The sequence below is a fragment of the Balaenoptera borealis genome (assembly GCF_965194805.1).
Source record: "Balaenoptera borealis genome assembly, chromosome: 2".
Lineage (NCBI taxonomy): Eukaryota > Metazoa > Chordata > Mammalia > Artiodactyla > Balaenopteridae > Balaenoptera > Balaenoptera borealis.
In genome coordinates, this window is record NC_138867.1 from 20,328,360 (window position 1) to 20,348,829 (window position 20,470).

Consider the following 20,470-nt stretch of genomic DNA (forward strand, 5'->3'; position numbering starts at 1 on the left):
ATTCCACACAGTAGTCTTTGAATAGACAGTGGAATGGACGAGGGGTAGATATTTTAGAAATATTAGCTTGGCAGCCCTTTCACATTGTGTGTATGTATGGATTATGAGTCTAAGTCTCAGTTCTGCATATGTCCAAGTGAGAGCCAACATAACTTATGGGAATCCACACAATGGGGTTTCCTAATTTGGATTTAGGTAAAAACTACATCCAGCAGGTCAGAGAGGAGCCAGCATGTGCCCTAATTCTATTAATAATTAACAAAATACAGTTTTCTAAGTTTGAAAAATCTAAGCTTTTAAGGAACAATGACACTCGTTTGCACAGTATGGATGCATACTCCTCTTCCATTTTCCAAGTGGTTGGAGCTCAGGCTCTGACTGCAGGTACCAGACCTGCTATGATGGGTGCCCTCACACCATGATGATGGTTTTGTAGCTATAGTAGCCGCTGGGGAGAAAGAGACCTTTTAGAGTTACAGTACAGGTGAGTGAAGAACTAGCTGCAGACTTTCATCTTGAGTTAAGATACTGGACCTAATACTCCTCCTTCTAAAAATATGCACATGTTTTGCATGTGCATTAATAGAAAGGGTAGGTCGCACAAGATAGTTTTCGAATGAAAAATATTCTATTGTGGACAATATATTTTTGATAAATAGACGTTTTTTGAATAGGCTACCTCTGGTCAGTTATCACTTACTATATCCAAGCCATTGAGAGTGACTATAATATAGTCGATAGAGGTCTTATAACCCATAACTTAGACATCTCATTTTTACTCTATTTGTCAAAGATCTTAGAATACTAAAGTTTATTTTCTAACTATATTATAGTTAAGCTTTCCTCAGTGTTATGGATGAAGGAAATCATTCAAAGTTGAAATAACTGAAAGCATGAAAAGAATGATGAATAACATATGTAACTGTAAGAGGATGTGATATGGGAGAGAAGAAAGGTGTCTAGCATGAAAGGAAACTTCAGGAAAACAAGTTAAAGAGAACTGGGAGACTGGCATTTGGTTCTGTTCTCCTGATAGAATGTCTTCTCAGGCAGCTGACTGGATGATCAGCTCTCAGAGCCTAACAGAGCAAGGAGGGCAGATTTGAAAGGAGACAGCATGACAGAGAAAGCATATGGTAGAGGGGCAGGCTGTAATGTACCTGTTCAGCATGACCAGGATGTGTGAATTTCCTCAGGGTCAAGTGGACAAAACAGAAAGCTGGAGTTGAGCAATCATGCTATTAATTCACCCAAGAAAGCCGTCTGCTACACAAGGGGACCTGGAATTAAGAAGCTGTAAGGTCTACAAGAAAGCTGTCTGCTACACAAGGGGACCTGGAATTAAGAAGCTGTAAGGTCTACCACTGGGTACCCATATCAAGTTCATGGGCAAATGGGATGCTCAGAGACCCCAATACCAAATAACTCAAAAATCACATGAAGAGAGTTAGTATTTGGGCAGTCCATTTAGCCAGTCAATTTTAATCCTAGAAGCAGTGGCAACCAGGGGAGCACTCTCTGGGGGGCAGATAAGAGAGATTTATGTGAAATAATGCCACTTGCAGCAACATGGATGGATCTAGAGATTATCAAATTAAGTAAACTAAGTCAGAGAGAGAAAGACAAATATGAGATATCACTTATATGTGGGATCTAAAAAAACTATACAAATGAACTTATTTACAAGACAGAAATAGACTCACAGACATAGAAAATAAACTTATGGTTACCAAAGGGGAAAGAGGGTGAAGGGATAAATTAGGAGTTTAGGATTAAAATATACACGCTACTATATATAAAACAGATAACCAACAAGGACCTACTGTATAGCACAGGGAATTATACTCAACATCTTGTAATAACCTACAATGGAAGAGAATGTAAAAAAACGAATATATATTTATACATATACATGTATAATTGAATCATTTTGCTGTACATGTTAAATGATCACAACATTGCAAATCAACTATATCTCAAAAAAAAATCTTTAAAAGAGAGATTTATGCATTTTTACTTCTCTCTCTCTCCTTTCTAGTCCAGCTGGAGAATCTTTACCCCCACTACCAAGGAATCAAAGCTCCAACTTATGGTGTCATTGAGTTCTTCAGTTATCTATTGTTGTACAACAACAAATGACCACAAAAATATAGTTGCTTGAAATAATTACAATTTCAGTATTTCTCCCAATTTTGTGCATCAGAATCTGGGCAAGATTTGGCTGAGTATATATTCCATTTCACATGGTAATGACGGAGGTTACATTGTGGTATTCAGCTAGCAAGCAGCCTGGCTAGAGGTTGCAAGATGGTTTTACTTACATATCCAGCGCTCTGACAGGTATGGTTAGAAGGCTGAGCTGAGCTGGGATTGTCAACCTGACCACCAACATGTGACCTCTCTAGTATGGCAGCCTCAGAGCAGTCGTCTTCTAACATAACAGAGAAGTAGTCCAACAAAGAAGACAGAAGCTGCATGTTCTTTTATGCTAAATTTACCTTTAATAATCAGAATAACGTAAAAGTAATGAAATCAGCTACAGGCATCATTAAGGCCCGGGAATAGGTGTCTGATTATGCATGTTTGGAAGCAGTTGTTGAAGATTAACAAAACTGTTTCCCATGTACACCCACTGAGTTGAGACTGACCCAAAACCCCTCAACAGAAATGTTCACGGTTAGCTTCTCCCTGCACTGAAAGGTGACATTAGCTGTCAGAGTACTTGCACCAGATGCACGAAAGAAAATAGGAGGAAAACAGAATGAAAGATACTCAGAAGGGATTTCCTCAAATCTTTCAAGAGAACCCAAGCAGAAGGACTTGTACGATGCACTTCTGTTACAGACAAGTATGTTGCTAGCCAAGGTCTCCACTCCCACCCTCATCTGTTACCTTTGGAAGTTGTGATAAGATCCTGAATTGTCCAGCCAAACACATAAGACCTATAATCACTCTCAGTCTAAAGGATTCTCTTCTGGACCAAGCAGAAACCAACACAAGGAGTAATTGCTAACGATCCTATAGATTCTGAGTGAAGAATTGCACTTGAAGAATTGCACTTAAAACTCCTGTATATTTCACAATGATGTTCATAACAAAATACATTTTAATGAAAGGAGAAAGAAGAGGGGTGAATTTAAAAATGCTGTCTTCAATTTCAGAAAATATTTCAGAAAAGATGATTTCATGTGATGGTTATTTCCTCCTGCAGGGTGGAAAAGGATGAGATCTCACCATGAAATGCACTGCTAGATATTCATGCAGTCCTGCAAACAGGGCTCATTGGCAGCTGTCACAGTTTTTCTGGACTTAATGCTATGAGCAAAAGGAGCAGGTTTCTGAGTTTCCCCAAGAGACCACTTGGCTGTCAGTCCAAAAATGAAAACACCTCAGCAGGGACTCATTTAAGAGTGTGAAATCCAAAGAATTGCAGTATAACATTGATTCCGTCCACGCCATACTTACTAACTTTACTCGCAATTATGGAGAAATTATACTGCGCGGTGCTTTCTCTGTCTAGTAATTCACTAGTAGCGATGGTTCCTTCAGTTGCATCTATTGTAAAGTAGCTGTCTCCATCACTCTTCCAATCTATGAAGTACCTGTATATAAAAAAGAGTAGATGCAAATGTGCAATGATTACACATTAATCATGATGGCAGTCAGGCTAACTTGACACAGTTCCTTATTTTTCTTCCTGTAGCTATTATCTACCTTGCAATAAAGAAGAGTATAAATGACAGCTTCTTTATTGCAAAGTCAGTATGCTCAAGGGAAAACTGGAAATAATGAAAGATTTAGTACTCCTGCTGTTCGTATTATTTTAGGGCCTTGACACCTTGAAAGCTCAGCAGAGACTAAAATTCTAAAGCTGACCATGGATTTCCTTAACCTGCTGAATATTAAAACTTTTTCAAGCAGTAAAAGATTCCTTAATGGTGACTGTGGGAAGAGCTGGGGGTGGGAGAGGCATCTGGAAATAGCTACAAAGAACTGAGGTCAGAACACAGGTAGAGTCTTCGTTTCCATGGACAGAAAAAAAAAACAAAACAAAAACATGTTAGGGAAACTAAGGGGAAAATTTTTAACTGACAATGGGATAATTGTACAGAAATATTTCCCTCAAACACATAAAAAAGGGCCATGGTTGTTTTATTACTCTAAATGTCAGGACAACTTTCTTAAAAAATAAACCAAAAAACAGTGATCTTGGCTAATAATGTCTCTTTATCTTCTGTATTAGCCAACCTTCTTGATAGTAACAGACGTTGCCTTCTTCATGTGAAGCAGCTGGACTATGAAATGCAAGAAAATGAATAAAAGACATATTGCATTTGTATAAACCTTTATGTAACAGTGGACATATAGAGTGATATATGTAAAATTATTTTCAAACATATTTTCAATCATCATATTAATGGACATTTTGAAATCTTTCCACATGCCAGGTATTGTTCTAAATATTTATATATGTTAACAAATTCCCAGAACAACCTTAAAAAATGAGTATTATTAATCTCCCCATTTTACATATGAGTAACAAAACATATGCTGAAGTTCACAAAGTTAGAAAGTTTTAGAGCTGATATTTGAACCAGGTCATCAATGTTTTCCATATAATTATCATAAGATAGTCTTACCAATTTTAAATGGATCATTTTTAAGTGGAAAAGGGCTCTGCTAATCAAAAGACTGAATGCACAATATGTTTATCACCATTTTTCTGGCCAGGGAATCAAGGTGAAGTCCTTACAAACAGTGGCTGAAACAGATGACATCATAGTAGTCAGCACATCTAAATCCCCAGGCCGTCATGAAAAGTTAGTTAAGACATGTGTTTCAAACTTGCAAGTTATAATTTTGACAAACTGGTTACCTAAAACTGGAGCAGTTTGCATATCATTTTGGCGCTAGATCAAAACTAGTTTGCCTTTATAGGTGAGATTTATAACTTGTCAATATTTGTTAGTAACTGATAAGATCAGAGTATGAACCAAGGTTTTTATCTGCCTCTGATATTTCTGTTGTTGATTTATGATAATGCATGCCTTATGAGTTCGATGTAACATGTTATCTCATAGAAATGCTCTCAAAAATTATAAATGAACTTAAGGCACATTTAAAACTCAAGGAGTACAAGATATAATGAGCTTAATTCGCTCTATTGCCTGATGTCCTTTTCTGAACAAAAAAGCATCTTCTCACAATACCCCTTTTCAGCACCTTTATTCAACTTGAGCACATGCCTAATTTAAGAAGCAAATTGTTACTGAACCTTCTTCGTGACTATAGCATTTCTAAAGAATTGTTGGTGTAGACTAACAATGGTTGGTGTTTAATTGTAGCATTCACTAAATATTTGCGGAGTGCCCACTATGCACTAGACATTGTACTAGGGTTGAAACACATAAAAAGTAGTAAAGTAAGATGCCCACTGATAAAGAGTCTAGTTGGGGGAACACAGATAAACAGATGATTTTTATGCCTGGTAGAAAGACAGAAAAAACACTACAGGAGTGCAAAGAAAAGATGTCTATGCCTGGTTCAACACCTATTGATTCAGGCAAACCTTCCTGCACACGGTGTTTGGCTGACATTAGAAGGCTATAAAGGAATTATTCACGAGAAGAGAGAGGCAGACAAAGTGAGGAGAGGAGGAAAGGTATTTCAGGAAGCTGCAACAGCAGTAGCAAAACCATAGAGTTTGTGTGGGAAACTATAAGCTGTTGGGAAATATGGGAAAATATCTGAAAGGCACAATAACATGAAAAAAGATAAGTGATTTAGGTCAAGGAGGGTCTCGTAAATTCTATTAAGGAGGTGGGACATGATCTTGTGGGTAATGAACACTTCGAAAGGTGTAATTAGGGTATATGTTAAGAGTTCATCACTTTTAAGGCACAGGGTAGATGTATTTGAAGGGGACAAGGCTGTAAGCATTTCCTGTAGACCAGAATCTTGCCAAGAGACAAAGATAAGAGGCTGGGAAGATATTTGATTCAATGGGTTGTGAGTAGTTGAAATAATTAGGGCTATGCAGGCTGAAGGAAAGAAGACATAAAACATGCTAGCCGCCTTTAATTTGATCAGGACACTCATGTGAAGCAGGTGTTAGATTTACTTGTTATGTTTCAGTGGGATACAGATAGGACAGGAAAATGGAATCCATAGAAATTAAGATTTTGGATAAGTATATCAAAGACTTTTTGATGTCAGAGCTGCACAGGGTCATAACGGGTTTCCTCAGAAAACCATAAGCACCAGGAGTAGTCAAATATTGACGTCGAAATATTTGGTGCAGATGTGGTAGAACAAATTTATGCGTGATTGGAGAGTCTGAATGTACCTTGCAAGGCTGAGATTCTATTACTATTTTCCATATAGAATGAAATCTATTTCTCTTACTTTGCATGGAACATAATACTTTTTTTTTTTTAATCAGTCATCAATTTTATACTCATCACTGCATACATGTCAATCCCAATCGCCCAATTCAGCACACCACCATCCCTACCCCACCGCAGTTTTCCCCCCTTGGTGTCCATACTTTTGTTCTCTACATCTGTGTCTCAACTTCTGCCCTGCAAACCGGCTCATCTGTACCATTTTTCTAGGTTCCACATACATGCATTAATATACGATATTTGTATAATACAAATATGTATAATACATAATACTTTCTAATTTTTGTTTCCTACTAGTACTCTGTTCTAACCTTAACATATCCTACTCTGAGCTCTGCAATAAAGCCTCACTTTTCAAACATACGCTTACTTTTTTCCTAAGCCTTATTTTTAATAATAGCTTCATTCACATACTATACAATTTCCCAATTTAAAATGAACAATTCAATCATTTTCATATATTCAAGTTGTGCAGTAGGTGGTAGGTTTTAAAACATTTTAAACTTATTAGTTCAAAACTTTTTCATGTAATTCATTAATTGGGATAAGCTCCAATTATCTGGAAATTTCACTTCTATAGGATAAAAATTGTGAGGGTGCAAGGTTTCTGGATTTCTCCTCTGCTACTTTCTTTCCCATGAAGTGTATATTTTCTAGTGGAATGTTAATTCTTTTAATAATGTTATACCACATTTTTGAGTTATTTTCTTATTATCTGCTCTAGATGTTACCATATGCAGCTTAACTTAGATTCAAATTTATATTAACGTAATTCTAATAAAATATAGAAATGTTACTCCTAGGTAGCCATGTGCTATTATATATCTATACATATATGTAATACATATATTGTTATCTATAGTACACTGATACAGTAAAACATACAATAAAACATTGTTAATTAGTACTTTTATTATTTTATGTCTCTTAAAACTGAAAAAAATAAAGGAACATATTTTGGGAAGAGCTAAAGTTCTCCAATCCTACGGGCTCTCTTACCCTGGGAAATTCTCTGCGTCCCTGCTGCCGGCGGCGTGATGGTCTTCTCATTTTGACTCTCTGGGAGTGGAACAAGCAACATGAGACAAGTGATTGGGCCCCATATTATCAGCCTGCCTGCGGTAGGGCCTCTGCCCTGTGAGAGGAGTGGAGCGAGTGGAGGAAACAAACTGCCAATCTCAACCACACTCACCAGGCCGCTTCTGAAAACTCAAGAGTTGGAGAAGATGAGAAACGCTGGCATCCTGCCCCTCCTGGTAAGATACTATATCCCATGATTGAGAGCTGAGGAGAGAGGAGCCCTGTTTCCTCAGCCATTCCATGCAGAGTCCAGAGAGAATTCTCTATCAGGCTGAGCTGGGAGATGGGAGTGGAAGGGAAGAAACAGGTCTGGGGTCAAGTGCCACAGTCTCTGGATGTTCTTATCGTGTTTTAATAGATCTTCTTGAATAAATGTTTCTTCATTTGCTATATGCTCTTAGGAAATTTTCCAGAGACCATATATGATTGTAATTTTTAAAAAATAATTTTCACCGTTTATGCTGTTTCACTGGGAGCATGTCTGCAGAGCTTCTCACGCTGCCATTCCTTAAGTAGAACCTCCATCAGTTTTTGGAATTCCTTTCTTCTTTTCTCATTTACTCCAATTAAACTGCATGATATTATTTAAAGCTCTTCTGCACGTATTTGCATTGTTGCAAATCTCTGCAATGAATAGGTCCTTTTCTGATGCTCCTAGCACTCAATTGTTTTGCAGATTTTGGCAAACATAAGACAGATTATATACATTTTGTGCCTGTGATTGTCTTCCTTACTCAAGGCCCTTTAAATTATTTGAGGCCACTTTATTCATCTCTGTGTTGCCAGGGACCTGGGATGTTATTTGCACATAGCATCTGCAACTTAAACACTATATTGAATCAATGCACAGATCCTATTCTTACTACCTATATAATAGTTAAATATTTCTACTTCAAACCCTATTTAGGGTTTTAGGAATGTCTTATTTAGGACAACACAATCTTTCTGGTTTGCTGAGGACTTTCTCAGTACTAGTGCTGAATATCCTGGGATCCTAAAAACTCCTTGGTCCCAGAAAAAACTGGGACAATTGATCACTTTACTTCTAGTTAATTCTTACAGCATATTTTACAGTTTAGAAAGCTGAGTCAAACAGAATCTATGTACAATGAACCATTACACACCCACAGTTCATTTTAAATTTAGGTCTATCTGGTAATGTGTTTAAAAATTCAAGAACTTACTTATTGCATACATAAAATAATGTGCCTATCTCTGTTTTATCTTTCTATCTATCTATCAACCAAAATCCAATATCTTAGAAGGTGAGTAAGCAAATTTCATTTATTTAGTCATTTCAGTCTAACACTGACATATAGAGTTTGCATTCCATAAATCAACCACCCCTGAGAGGCAAAGAAATAGGTATAGAATTAAGAACATGAACTTTTTGGAGAAACAACTAGGGTGATATACTGGTTCCTTCACTTACCTTGTGCAGTTAGGTTAGGAATCTTTCTCCCTAATGCCTGTTCTCCTTGTCTTCTGTAAAATTTGGGAAAATAATACCTACCTAGCAATATAAAAGTAAATGTGGTATAGACAAAATGAGATAAGATATATGTACCTAGGTATGGAATCATTCATGTGGGGTGTGTACATGTATGTACGTGTGTGTACATATCCTTACCTCCCTCTCTCTTTCCACATTATTATTTTGTGTTATTTTTCAATTTAAAAAAAACCTCTTCCTATCACACAAATGTATGCTTTGTTCTAGAACAAAGTTGTCACATATGTAGCCTTCAAATTTAAAACACCTGAACTACGAAGCCCCCCAACCCCAAACACCTGAAGTACAAACCATGGGCACAATAGCCAGGCCTTATTTCTTACAATGGTGCTTTGGTTCTCATTCACTATTTTCTGGCATCTAGTTTTTATCTCCATCACCTTGTGATGTTTGATACCCCTTCCTCTGGATGTTATCCTCTTAGAAAGCTTACTGCCTTCTTAGCTGAACATTTTCTACTCAGTAAAACATCTTCAGCATCTTCCCATAGCCGGTTAGACTCTTAACACTAGGTCCTGGCATTTTCCTAAGGTCCTACCTTTGTGTTACTGGCTGATCCCTGTGCCTGACTGAATGATAAACATTGGACAATAGCCATTTTCTACTGTGGTATTTTGCCCGCTATAGCAATTAGGAGACATAGATAAGATGTGGCCATCAATGAACTGGCAATGAAAACACTCCTACATTTCCTGGATATTTTCAGAGAAGACATGACCCGGTTATAAAGTGTCTAGATCAGTTTCAGGAGAATCACCGTCCCAGAGTTAGCCATGACTGGTTTACTTTGGGTTTACTACAGTCCACATTCAATCTAAGGGTAGACTGATATCTTAATTGCAACTAATCACATAACGAAGCACGACCCTATGAGGATTTCCCAAGATAGACTCCCACCCATGTCCTCCAGCTGCCTTTTGTCTGTAGAAACACTTTACTCAAAGAATAAATTTAATTAGAGAAGTGAGAAAATACAGAAAGAAAGGAAAACAGTCAAGCAAGACAAAGTAATAATAATACTTTGGTCATTAAACAAAGTCAAGGATCTTCTGAGCCATGTCCTTTAAGCTGTTTTGCAGAGACTGAAACCCCCAGCAGGTGGAAGAAATTAACTGCATGCTGCCCACGAGCACGTAGACCCCAGACTGGTTGGAACCAGAGGGTTGATGATGCTGACTCCCAATTACCTCACCACCAACCAATCAGAAAAACGTCCAAGAGCTAATCACACACCCCGCAACCCCATTCCCTCACCCTGTCTATAAAAACCCTTCCCCTGAAAGCCTTCCGGGAGTTTGGGTCTTTTAAGCACTGGTTGCCCTGTACTCCTTGCTTGGCTCCCTGCAATAAAGCTATTCTTTTCTACTTCACCCAAAAATCTGTCTTGGAGATTCAATTTGGTGCTGTTGTACAGAGGCCGGGTTTCAGCAAAAATCACAATATAATATAAACTGTCTAATTTGGCCCAACTCACCAGTTTAAATGAGTAAAACTTTTAGGTACATATTGTGTTTGAGTCATGTTATACTTACTTGGTGAGTAGATGAAATTCAAATTTAAAAAAGATGCTTAGGATAGATATATGATACAAATCTATAGTTTATAGAAGTATGCACAGGGACTGCTGATAAGAAACCTGTTTTAACAATTCAATGGAAATCAAAAATTAATGCATTAACTTAATCTGTGCAGACCACTCGACAGAGAACAATTTTATTATTTTTCTGAAAATGAGTTTTCAGAAATGCCTTAAAGTTTTGTTCTCTTCATTAGGTAAACACTCCCCTTAAAATTGTTTCTTTTAATTTGCCTAATAGCTTTCTCACAGTTAATGGAAAAACCATCTTTGACCCTGTCCCAATTCTCAAACACATTTTGTAAAAAAAGTACTTGATGATACAGAGTACTTTAAAAGTATTACATCTCGGGCTTCCCTGGTGGCGCAGTGGTTGAGAATCTGCCTGGGGACGCGGGTTCGAGCCCTGGTCTGGGCGGATCCCACATGCCGCGGAGCAACCGGGCCCGTGAGCCACAATTACTGAGCCTGCGCGTCTGGAGCCTGTGCTCCGCAACAACAGAGGCCGCGATAGTGAGAGGCCCGCGCACCGCGATGAAGAGTGGCCCCTGCTTGCCGCAACTAGAGAAAGCCCTCGCACAGAAACGAAGACCCAACACAGCCCAAAAATAAATAAATAAATAAAATTTAAAAAGTATTACATCTCACTTTTTAAGCAATAAAGATGTTAAGAGTAATGACTCAGGTCAAGGTAGGAAATATTTTGTCCAGGTACTAATAATAGATCAAAATCTCTTTACTCTTCACTCTTTGCTAACGTTTGTTTTTTAAATTTTTTTTTGGTCTGGTGGCAGATAGCTAAATGAAAATAAATTCAGTTCAATTTATTTCTATAAACACTTTACTAAGAATTTAAGCCACATACAACACTTATATTGTAATTGCTTCATCAACATTGCAATTAAATTATTTTCTGAGGAATCCCAATATGTTTCTCTCAAACTTCCTTAAATAGTAGTTGCTAATTTCCTACTAGTTCCTTTTAGGTTTTTGGGGTTTTTTTTCCTAATCCTCCTCCTCATTCTTATTTTCCTGATTGCAGATCACATCTTAGTTTAGATAGCTCCCCTTGTTTGGTTTAAATGTTTGATGAGAAGTTAAACACTAGATCAAATTATTAAATTAATAAAGGCAGAACTGTCATAATAGGCATAATAAAGGCATATTCTGTCCTTAAATTCTATTTGGAAGCACGTGATACGAATAAAATAGCTCTCTAAAGAAAAAGAAATACACTATAATCTACATAGTATTAAAATCATAGCTGTTATACTTTTCCTCAATGTTGCTTACGCTTTCCTCATTCTGGGAGTCTTTTTTTAGTTATTTTTTAATAGTCATATGTGGTCTGCTGACTGTGTACGATCCTCGTCTGCCCCCAAAGCTTTACACCTGGCCTTTGGTTTATTTTTCGGAGACCTCAAAGCAGCTTCCTCTAATGGAAAGAAAATAAAGTTTAGGCAAATATTGATTAAATATGGGCTCTGCACAGGGAGATCAGCTGGGTGCTTTGTGACCACCTAGAGGGGTGGGGTAGGGAGGGTGCGAGGGAGGGAGATGCAAGAGGGAAGAGATATGGGGACATATGTATATGTATAACTGATTCACTTTGTTATAAAGCAGAAAATGACACACCATTGTAAAGCAATTATACTCTAATAACAATGTTAAAAATATATATACATATATTTAAAAAAATGGGCTCTGCACTTAAGAGCTTAGATAGCAAGCATGTCATGGCAGTTTTCTCATTATTAAAAATATGGACAATAATACCTGGGTAAATAAGTAAAGAATGTGATTATGCCTTTGCTCAAGGTCTTCCCATGAAGCCTTGCCAAATTCTTCTAGGAAGCATTTATTGCTTCCTTATTACAAAATTCTATATTCTTACTTCTTTCATCTTATTTACCTATTTCGATTTGTATTAACAGTCTTTCTCAAATGAGAAGAGCAAAATAATTGTATTTTGTTTTCATGATTATACAGAAAGTTTCTTTAGAGTAGGATTAAATTTATTGTTCTATCCATTTCTTGTACTTGCATGTATGCATTTAATTATTTTATAAGGACATCTGACTTTTCCTCTTAATAATGACCTGATCACATTCACACATGGAAATATTTGTTTTATATATTTTGAGTATTTAGACATATTTATTCTGAAGTCTTTTTATATAGCTTTATCACAACTGTTCCCTTGAACTGAATCAAATGCCTGTCGTTCCTAATCAAGTTGGATTTATTTACTGTCACTGGATGCCATGGCCAAATGTCTCTGAAGAAAGATGCCATCTTAACCAGAGTCATTTACCATTTGATACCCAAATATGGACACCATATTTGAAAGAAAGCTTTTATTTACTGTTTTGTTTTGGTTTTTTTTTTTTTTTCTGGTAACTGATCTTTCATTTCCTCCTGTGATTATCTACTCTTTAGCTCATTTCTCTCTGAAAATTACTCACATTCTCTTATTAAATAATCTGGGGCAGCTTATAAACTGGATCCTGATTATTACAATATTTTCCATGGAGAAGGATTTATATCTATTTATGATATATTTAAAGTAACTAATCTTTAAAAAATCAAAATAATTAAAACATTTCAAACAACTGTGAGAAAAGGGCTATTCTCTAAGAGCATGTATATAAATTATAGAGAGAAGGGAAAGAGCTATGAAATTTGCACTTACATAGAGCACTCAGCACTTTGAGAGAAAGCAAAGAAACTGAACCTCTAGCAGGTAAAATGTAAACCCAAAACATTTAAGTCAGTAATAAAGATCACAGACTTGGACATTCCTTCATTCTTAGGAGTTATGTGAAGCATAACAAGATAGCCTCAAAAACAGTTCACCATCCTAATATCTGGACATGCAGCCACTGTATCATTAGAATACTATAAAATGTCTTAAAACAAAAGCAAATTCGTCATTGGCTACCAAGATCCAATCCTCATAAAAATTAGAGCTGTAGATCTGTATCACAAATCCACTGAATTTTGTCAATAAATTCTTAGTTATGTCTAAATCTTATAATGACTTTGTAGTTGTCTAGAAAAATAAAAAGTAATAAGTAATAAGATTTTTTTCCATATGTACAAAAAATGTCAACAAAAGAACTGTACATTTTGTTTCTATATTTCCAGCCTGAACAAGGTCAACTTTCTCATAGTTGAATTAAACATTTTTCAGATTTAGTTAAAGTTATTGTAAGGTTTAAACCAGGGAAACCTATGTAAGTGTATAGAATTCTTGCAGGTATATAATAAGGCCCATAGTTATCATATCTTAAAGAATCAAATATTGTACATTTTTTACTGACTTGTTTTGAATTTCTGTCTATTTTGTATAAGAAGCTACTAAAAACTATGAAATTTATTTGTATTTTCAACAATCCTAGAATTACAAAGCAACTCAAAAACCTAGATAAATATTTAGATTAACCTTTAGCAGTAGAGCAATTAGTATTTTGACCTTTAGAATCTGGCTGCTTATGTTCAAATTATTTTCCCATCTTTACTGAAGACATGATTGGGTCTTCCTGGGCCTCAGTTTATACCGCTGTAAAATAATAGCTGTGATGTTTCAAGAACTGTGACCAAAGGGCTCAGCCCAAAGACACATACAAATAAGTTATTACAATGTCACTATATGTTGTTAGTTAATTGCCACTGAAGCAAACAAGAGTAAACTTGTTCATCTTGGTACATGTTCTTTGCAACAGCTCTTCTTATGTTGATCATCAATGAATACATCATTTGAAGGGGAAAACAAGTTTATTCACAAAGGAATTTCTCATTCTCCACAATTAAGTTAAATTCTCCATCAACAACTTCTCAAATGAGTTACTCTTAAACATTCAGTTGGTATAAATGTACAGAGAATGCTCTTTTCTCCAGTGCAAACAAAATAAGCAGAGTATGCTAGTAAAGGTACTTCCTTTCTTTAATATTGTCAACTGCAAATACAATCCCATCGTAAGAAGGAGATTCTGATGGATGAATAATTTGATAAGCACCTGTAGGAAGCTTACATATAGTCAGTTTCACTGGGGGTAGCTTCTGCTGAGTTTCTGGGCAATGGTTAAGCAGGAAGATTAAGGAGAGATTACAGATATGCAAATCAAGTCACTGATAAATTAAACAACTCAGAACTACCATTAAAAAAAATCTGAAAATGAGGTTTACCAAATCTCAACTTTTTTCTTTACCTTTGTGCAACAATTCTATTCCCTCCAATTAAAATAGTTTCTCACCCTCTATTTCATCTCCTTCGTCTTAGACTTTTAAGAATGTATATTTTGGAGAAAAGTCCTTTACTAGATGTGTCTCTTGCAAATATGTTAATATTCACAATGTGAATACTAACTGAAAGAGATAGGTAAGCAGTACTCAAAAAGGATTAACAATTTTATCTTAATACATATATAACCTTATGGGTAAAATGTTTTTTCCCAATTGCTATCAGAACTTTCTGTATTTTTTAAGAGAACAGGCCATAAAAATAAATTATTTTGCTCTCTGTTAAATAATAGAAACTAGAATATGAAAGAGTAATTAGAGTTATACCAAACAAGTAACTGGACTCTGCATAAGAAAGCACTTTTAAAGCTCACCTTACAAAAAGCGTGTTAGTCTCTTTATCAGAAACTTTCATGAATTACTTAATTAATTCTAAGTGGGGATAACAACTGGCATTTAACAACAGCTAGGACTAAATACCACTGAAAGAAATATTGTAAATTTTTAGATCATTTGAAAGTGTATAGAGAACGTAAGTGGATAAAAAATGCAAAAATGTAAAATAAAAAGAATAGAGATATTGTGTACAAATGGTAGACATGGAAAGAAAAAGCAGATAGAAACTTATATTATAAAATATTTCAAAGAAACTACAGGAAAAAAATAAAAAGGAGTGTGGAATTTAGACATTGCAGTAGTAGCTAAACATGTTAACATGTGGGGAGTTTGCCCTATTTGACTTTTTCACAACTGTGCTACACTTAGTGTTTAGGACTCGAGAGAGAGAGAGAATTATTTTTTGAAGTTGAATTTTGTATAATGTCTACTTGCAAATGCACTGATAGCATTTAGCTTCCATTAATTCTATTTATAGAAGCTAAGGAAACAAAAAGCCATTTTACCAAAAAAAAAGAAAAAAAGAAAAAGTATATTCTTGACTACATTGTGATAAAATAGCAGAAATTAAGACCTATAAAGATTATATCCAAACACCCTGGTCTACAGACCCTTACAAAATAAAAAGACCTATTATATTTATATATCTAGGTCTAGATCTAGATCTGCTTATAATCAATTAAAAATTATAAATGCACACATATACATACATAAACATTCTACATTTCATTAACTGGTTGCTTTATATATTAGGATAAATACATCAAGAAAATTTTAAAATTAAATTAATTTTGCATATAGTATTTGAAAGAACAAGGAAATATTCTTAACTCTCCAGCGCCCTTTCATTTTCTGTGTTTTGAAGATGGTGGTTAAAAAAGTAAATATATATTTATGCAATAAGCTAAAAATGACAAATACCATGGTAGAGTTATATAGTGTCTTTAGTGAATATGAAAGATGTGTAAAAGACAACAATGATAAGAAGAAAGAGAAGTGAGTTAGAATAGCAGTGAGGATGCACATGGTTTTGCCACCTAAAATGGCAGAAGTCTAGGATGAAGGCCATGAAATAGAGGGCAAGATACTGTTTTAATTGGACGGAATTTAGTTGTGTGAACAAAGGTAAAGAGAAAAGTGGAGTTTTGATGACCCTCATTTTCAGATTTCTTAATTCTTGTCCTGAGTTTTATAATATTTCAGGTTTGCGTATCTATAATCTCTCCTTGTCATCCACAGGTAGCCATTGCCCAGAAACTCAGCGCAAGTTAGACTCAGTGAGACAACTGAGTATGTATAAGCTTCATACATGCTCTTAACAAGTAATGCATCCATCATAATCTCTCTTTTACAATGAGATTGTATCTGTGGTTGAGAATATTAAAGAAAGGCAAACCTTTTGTTGCTTATTTTTGTATGCACTGGAAAAAAATAGCATTCTTAAAACTGAACAATATGAAAACAAACAACCCAGTTAAAAATGTGTCGAAGACCTTAACAAACATCTTACCAAAGAAGATATATTGATCCAAATGGTAAATAAGCACATGAAAAGATGCTCCACATCGTATGTTATCCAGGAAATGCAAATTGAAACAACGATAAGGTACCACTACACACTTAATAGAAAGGCCAAAATCCAGAACACCAGCAACACCAAATGCTGGCAAGGATGTGGAGCAACAGGCCCTCTCATTCATTGATGGTGGGAGTGCAAAATGACACAGCCACCTTGGAAGACAGTTTGGTGGTCTCTTACAAATCTCAACATACTCTTGCCATCTGATCCAGTAATTGCACTCCTTGGTATTGACACACAGGAGCTGACAATTTATGTCCACGTTAAAAACCTGTAGATGGATATTTATACAGCTTTATTAGTAATTCCTAGGACTTAAAGAACACTCAAGATGTTCAGTAGGTGAGTGGATAAATAAACTGTGGTACATGCTGACAACAGAATACTTTTTAGCACTAAAAAGAAATGAGCTATCAAACTATGACAAGATATGGAGAAAGCTTTATGTAAATAGTAAGAGAAAGATGCCAATCTGAAAAGGCTACATACTGTATGACTCCAACTATATGACATTCTGGAAAGGCTAAACTATGGAGACAGTGAAAAGGTCAGGGATTGGTGTGGGGAGGGATAAACAGAGCTCAGAGGATTTTTAGGGAAGTGAAAATACTCTGTATGATATTACAATGATGGTTACATGTCATAATAAATATATTCAAACACACAGACTGTACAACACCACGAGTGAACCCTAAAGTTAACTATAGACTTTGAATGATTATGATGTCAATGTAGGTTCATCACTGCAATAAATGTATCCCTCCAGTGGGGGAAGCTGATAAAGGGGGAGGCTATGTATGTGTGGTGGCAACGGGCATATGAGAAATCTCTGTATCTTCTCTCAATTTTGCTGTGAACCTAATCTTATCTTAAAAATATACAATCTATAAAAAATTTTAAAAATAAAACATTATATACCGATACCTCATTTAATTCTTAAAAAAATCTTGTTAAATAGGAGAAAAATAGAGAGCGAACAAGTTTTCAAGTTTTTAATTTTTACCATTTCATTAATTAATATTTAAAGTAAATTATGTATGTTGCTCTAGGATTTCACTTGATAAGTGGGGCCTCTGTTTCTTCTCATTCTCTAAGCTTGTTTTGTATTTGAGCTTAGGTTTTTGCCCACAAAACAAGATTTCTGGTGTATTGGAAAGGGTCCTCAAATGAAAATCGCCTACTCTGATAGCCTCCTAATCCACGATGAAAAAATCAATTTCAAGTGATACAAAAATGTTTCCAAAAGTGCATTGAACAGACCAGATACGGAATATAAGATAATTTTAAGTGGGACTCATTTAGACATTTATGTTTTAACAACCAGTTATTAATTATTTTATGTATTACTTTTTACTTATGATACTTGATAATGGTTTTCTATTTATTAACCAATTTCACTACTTGATTTTACGCGATGGGTTTTTGTTGGACATATCATCAAACAAAAGGAGGTAACTTGAAAAATAAACCATTCAATTGTTCTACTAAATACTATAATAATTTACACATGGACGTTTATATACATAAAATAGATTTTAGTTTACATTATCAGTATCTTATCCAACCCATCTTACAAGGAGTGGGTTTAGAATGGAATTGTCCATTTTCTCATTTTATACAGAAAAATACTTTGATTAAATTTTATTTTGAAATTCATTCATAGGATAACTAAGATTTTTAAATGTTTGGAACAAAAGAAAAATAGCACATACTGAGCAGAATCATCCACTGAAATCCCTCTGTAACTTAAATCACTTATATCCAAAACAAATATTAATTTCCGATGTAACTGCATAGTCACCTGTTTTAAATTTCATTTCTTAAGAGACTGTCCCCACCTCACTAATAGTAGGTACACTCATTACACTCCTATTGGACTCACTAGAAATCATTCCCATGAACTATATAATAAGAGTGTCAAAGGATATAGAATATTAGAGACAGGAAATCAGTTCATCTAAAGGCAAAGGCTAGAAGAGCAAAGGAAACAATAACTAGAAATTAAGCTCAGGACAAGAGGGGACAGGATATGGTATATTTGGGGGCATTACACCTAACTGAACCTTTCTTCTAAGGTTTTGCAATCCCCGGTTAATGTCATTGCTTTGTGACTCTTTGCTGTGCTCAGTGATGATGAAGTAATAATATTTATAAAATACCCAGTGGTGTGGAATAACCTAATCTTAAATTAATACCTTCCACAATAACCCTATGAAAAGGGTAATGCAAAGCAGTAAATGCAGTAAAGCAAAGGAAAACAAACAGAGCATACCTACACATGCCAAGTAATTTGTCATTTTGATGCTTATTTTTTATAACATATTTTTACTATCATTCTTAAGTGAGCAAACATGTTTTCAGACCAAGAAGAGATGAGCCATACCCCACATTCCTCACCTGACATGATTCAAGTTTATTGTTTACTCCAAGAACATGAAAGTAAGACAACTTTCATGTTGATTCAAAAGCTCCTCTGTCTTTTGACAACCCCTCACGGGGATCAATTAAATCCATCTCTGTCTACAGCTTCAGTGAGTCAGGCTGCTGCCCATTAGAAAAAAGACTGGGGATACTATTTCATGTCACATAAAGTAGCACTTGTCAGACACTAGTTTCTGTGACATCAAAAACAAACAAACAAACAGATAAAGAAAATAGGCTTGTAGCTGGAGAATTTCTCTAAAATGTAGACTTCCTTTATTCTTCACACCAGGGTCTTGATCTAATCATTTTCTTATATTTAGAAGTTTGTAATTCTCACCTTACCTTTACCAGGTGGTATTTTTTTACTTGTCAACTCTCCAATTTTTTGGTTTTAAAGTATTTCATTAAAATAATATTTTATTCATATCTCGACCTCATCATGCTATTATCAGTATTCAAAATAGAACATATGGACTTCCCTGGTGGTTAAGAATCTGCCTGAGTTCAGGGGACACAGGTTTGAGCCCTGGTCCAAGAAAATCCCACACGCAGCCGAGCAACTAAGCCCGTCTGCCACAACTACTGAGCCTGCGCTCTAGAACCCATGAGTCACAACTACTGAGCCCTCATGCCACAACTACTGAGCTTGCGCTCTAGAGCCCGCAAGCCACAATGACTGCAGCCCACATGCCTAGAGCCCGGGCTTTGCAACAAGAGAAGCCACTGCAATGAGAAGCCCGCGCACTGCAATGAAGAGTAGCCCCTGCTCGCCACAAGTAGGGAAAGCCCACGCGCAGCAACGAAGACCCAATGCAGTCAAAAAAATAAAATGAAATAAAAATAAAGTAAAATAAAAAAATAGTACATATAGTAAATTAAACAACTTAGCATGTTCCCTAAGATATTGTGTCCCACTATGTCCCACAATTCTCATCTATTGAACAGTAGAGAATTTCAATCCATGTTTATTTACCTTTTTATTACTTTTTTACAACCTTCAATATTTCTTCCATTCTGTTTACATTCTTGAAATTACCTGTGAATCCACTCAGCAGGCATTTTCCACTTTCACAGTGACCAGCAGCACACTCAGGGTGTTCAGGAACAAGATTGATGGATGATGACAGATTAATGTATAACAACTACTAACGTAGCAGATTCTTGAGCATGCCCCTGTGAACACTGGTAATAAATAGACTTCTCTGGAGTTTAACTGACAGTGAATCATGCCGTAATATGAGCATGTAGAACAACTT

General features: G+C 35.7%; 1 protein-coding gene across 1 annotated transcript in view; it reads right to left on the reverse strand.

Moving 5' to 3' along the window:
- The window catches only part of LOC309623717 (cadherin-12), a 525,281-nt gene that overhangs the window by 23,092 nt on the left and 481,719 nt on the right, over positions 1-20,470 (reverse strand). Inside the window, exon 9 of the mRNA XM_082380840.1 lies at positions 3,466-3,602. Coding sequence (XP_082236966.1) covers positions 3,466-3,602 — 137 coding nt within the window. The remainder of the gene's footprint in view (positions 1-3,465; positions 3,603-20,470) is intronic.